Consider the following 1900-nt stretch of genomic DNA (forward strand, 5'->3'; position numbering starts at 1 on the left):
CGTAAGGCAACGGGACGCCCGGCCCTGGCCCAGCGGGACCCTCCCCCGACACGGGGGGAGGCGCGGGCCACGGCAAGGTAGAGGCGCGAGAGGCAGCGTCCGGCCCCCAGCGGAAGGGGCCGGGAAGAACGAGCGACCATCGCCACCTAACGCACAACAACCCAAGCCATCCGCGTCGTCAGCAGCGTGGCTACCGACACGCACCAGGAAGAGGAAGGAACGGCGCGGCAAGCGGGGGATACGGCACCCCATCACGTAGGCACGTCCCTCTCGGATCGCTAGAGAAGGCTTTTCTCACCGAAGGCGAGCCGCACCCCGCCAGCCCCCACGTGCGCCTCTCACCGGGCACAAAGGGCCCCAACACCAAGGGAGCATCAACCCAACCCGGGGGACGAGCCCGAGGATGGGCGGAGGGGTCTGCGGCACAGGTAAGGAAGTCACCTGCCCCCCCACGGACGCGCAGGGGGCACCAGAGGCCGGCCGGGCGAGGCCACGGGCCGTGGCAGCAGCAGCCGGTGCTGCGCCCAACGCTTCCTTTTCCTCACCACCTCGACCCCCCAGAGGCTCCCGCACACCAGGCAGCACACACCAGCGAGGAGGCTGCAGCGGCACACCCGGGAGAGCGCACGCTGGGGTGGCAAGGGAGCGACACCACCACTCGGTTCCAGGCGCCTGAAAGGCAAACGACCCGGACCGCTCCAGGAGCACCGCACAGAGCCGAGCAGAGCCGGACTCTGCCGGACGAGCCCCACACCACCGCGGGAGGGGGCCCGCCCACGCCGTGACACGCCGGCACGGCAGAGGGCGAAGGGTGTCCGCCACGTCCGAGGACCCCCGCCCGGACCCCCACACCAGCGCACCTCCAGGCGGCACGAGGCAGAGGGAGCGGAGATCGAGCCGGGTTCCGCACCCCTGGCCTCTCCCACCACACCGAGGCAGGGGAAAGAGGAACCAGGAGCCCGCAAGACAGAACGAGAAGCTCGGCAGCATTCGCCATGAACGGCCGTCCCTCGTCTGTAAGCGGCTTAGGCCCAGCGAGGTGAACGGAGGAGGAGGGATAGGCCAGGGCGAGGGAGCGGAGCCAGGAGGAGAAGCGGCGGGGCGGGGCCGGCCGAGGCCGACCACACCCAGCCCCGACTCCCCACGGGCCCACCACCCCGACCCCGAGGTGGATGGGCACAGGCCCCCGGGGGTCTTTAAACCTCCGCGCCGGAACGCGCTAGGTACCTGGAGCAAGAGAGCCAGAGGAGAGGCGAGGACAGGACACACGCGGCCGGGGCCGGAGGTAGCGGGGCAAGCGGGGCCGCCGTGGGCCCGCGGCACGGCGAGGCCAGGCGAGGGTCAGGACGCACGGGGCTGAGGTCGCCGCACGCCCCCCCCCCCGCGGGGCTCGGCCGCCACGCCCCCGGACCTCCAGAGGGCGGGGACCAGGGGTTCGAGACGGGCACGCCGGAGCCAACCCACGGAGGCACGCACGGCACGCCGCCGGCACCGCCAACACCTCAGCAAGCCAGGCCCGCGAGCCACGGGCCCCACAGGCACGGCAACAACCGCCGCCCGCTCCCTCCGACGCGCGACACGCGCCGCCCGCCCTTCCGCTCCCCGGCAGGCACAGGCAACGAGACAACACACGGCGGGAGGGGGAAAAGAGAGAAGCTGCTGCACCCCCGACCGAGGGCGGGGAGGGGAAAAGGGGGAGCGAGGGACGCACGGCAGCAGCAACGAGGACCAGCCGGCCAGCCGCGCTTGCCGTTGGTGCCCCAGACCCCGACCCTGGGGAGGCATGGCGGGGGAACCTCCCCCCAACGCGGCCACCCCACCGAGGAGGGGACCGTGGGGAGGAGGGGCCAGGCCCCCCAACGCCACCCCGAGGCTTGTGGCCTGGGAAAGCAGTTGAGGA

General features: G+C 72.7%; 1 protein-coding gene across 1 annotated transcript in view; it reads right to left on the minus strand.

The window, feature by feature from the left end:
- Positions 1–1034, minus strand: part of LOC121150544 — a 4572-nt gene extending 3538 nt beyond the window's left edge. The window contains exon 1 of the mRNA XM_040971473.1: positions 1–1034. This exon is cut by the window's left edge and continues 3538 nt beyond it. Within this exon, the coding sequence (XP_040827407.1) occupies positions 1–140 (140 nt within the window). The 5' untranslated portion in view covers positions 141–1034.
- Positions 1035–1900: the final 866 nt, after the last annotated feature.

Source organism: Ochotona curzoniae, unplaced genomic scaffold, assembly GCF_017591425.1.
Source record: "Ochotona curzoniae isolate NIBS_2020 unplaced genomic scaffold, NIBS_Ocur_1.0 contig_2198, whole genome shotgun sequence".
NCBI lineage: Eukaryota > Metazoa > Chordata > Mammalia > Lagomorpha > Ochotonidae > Ochotona > Ochotona curzoniae.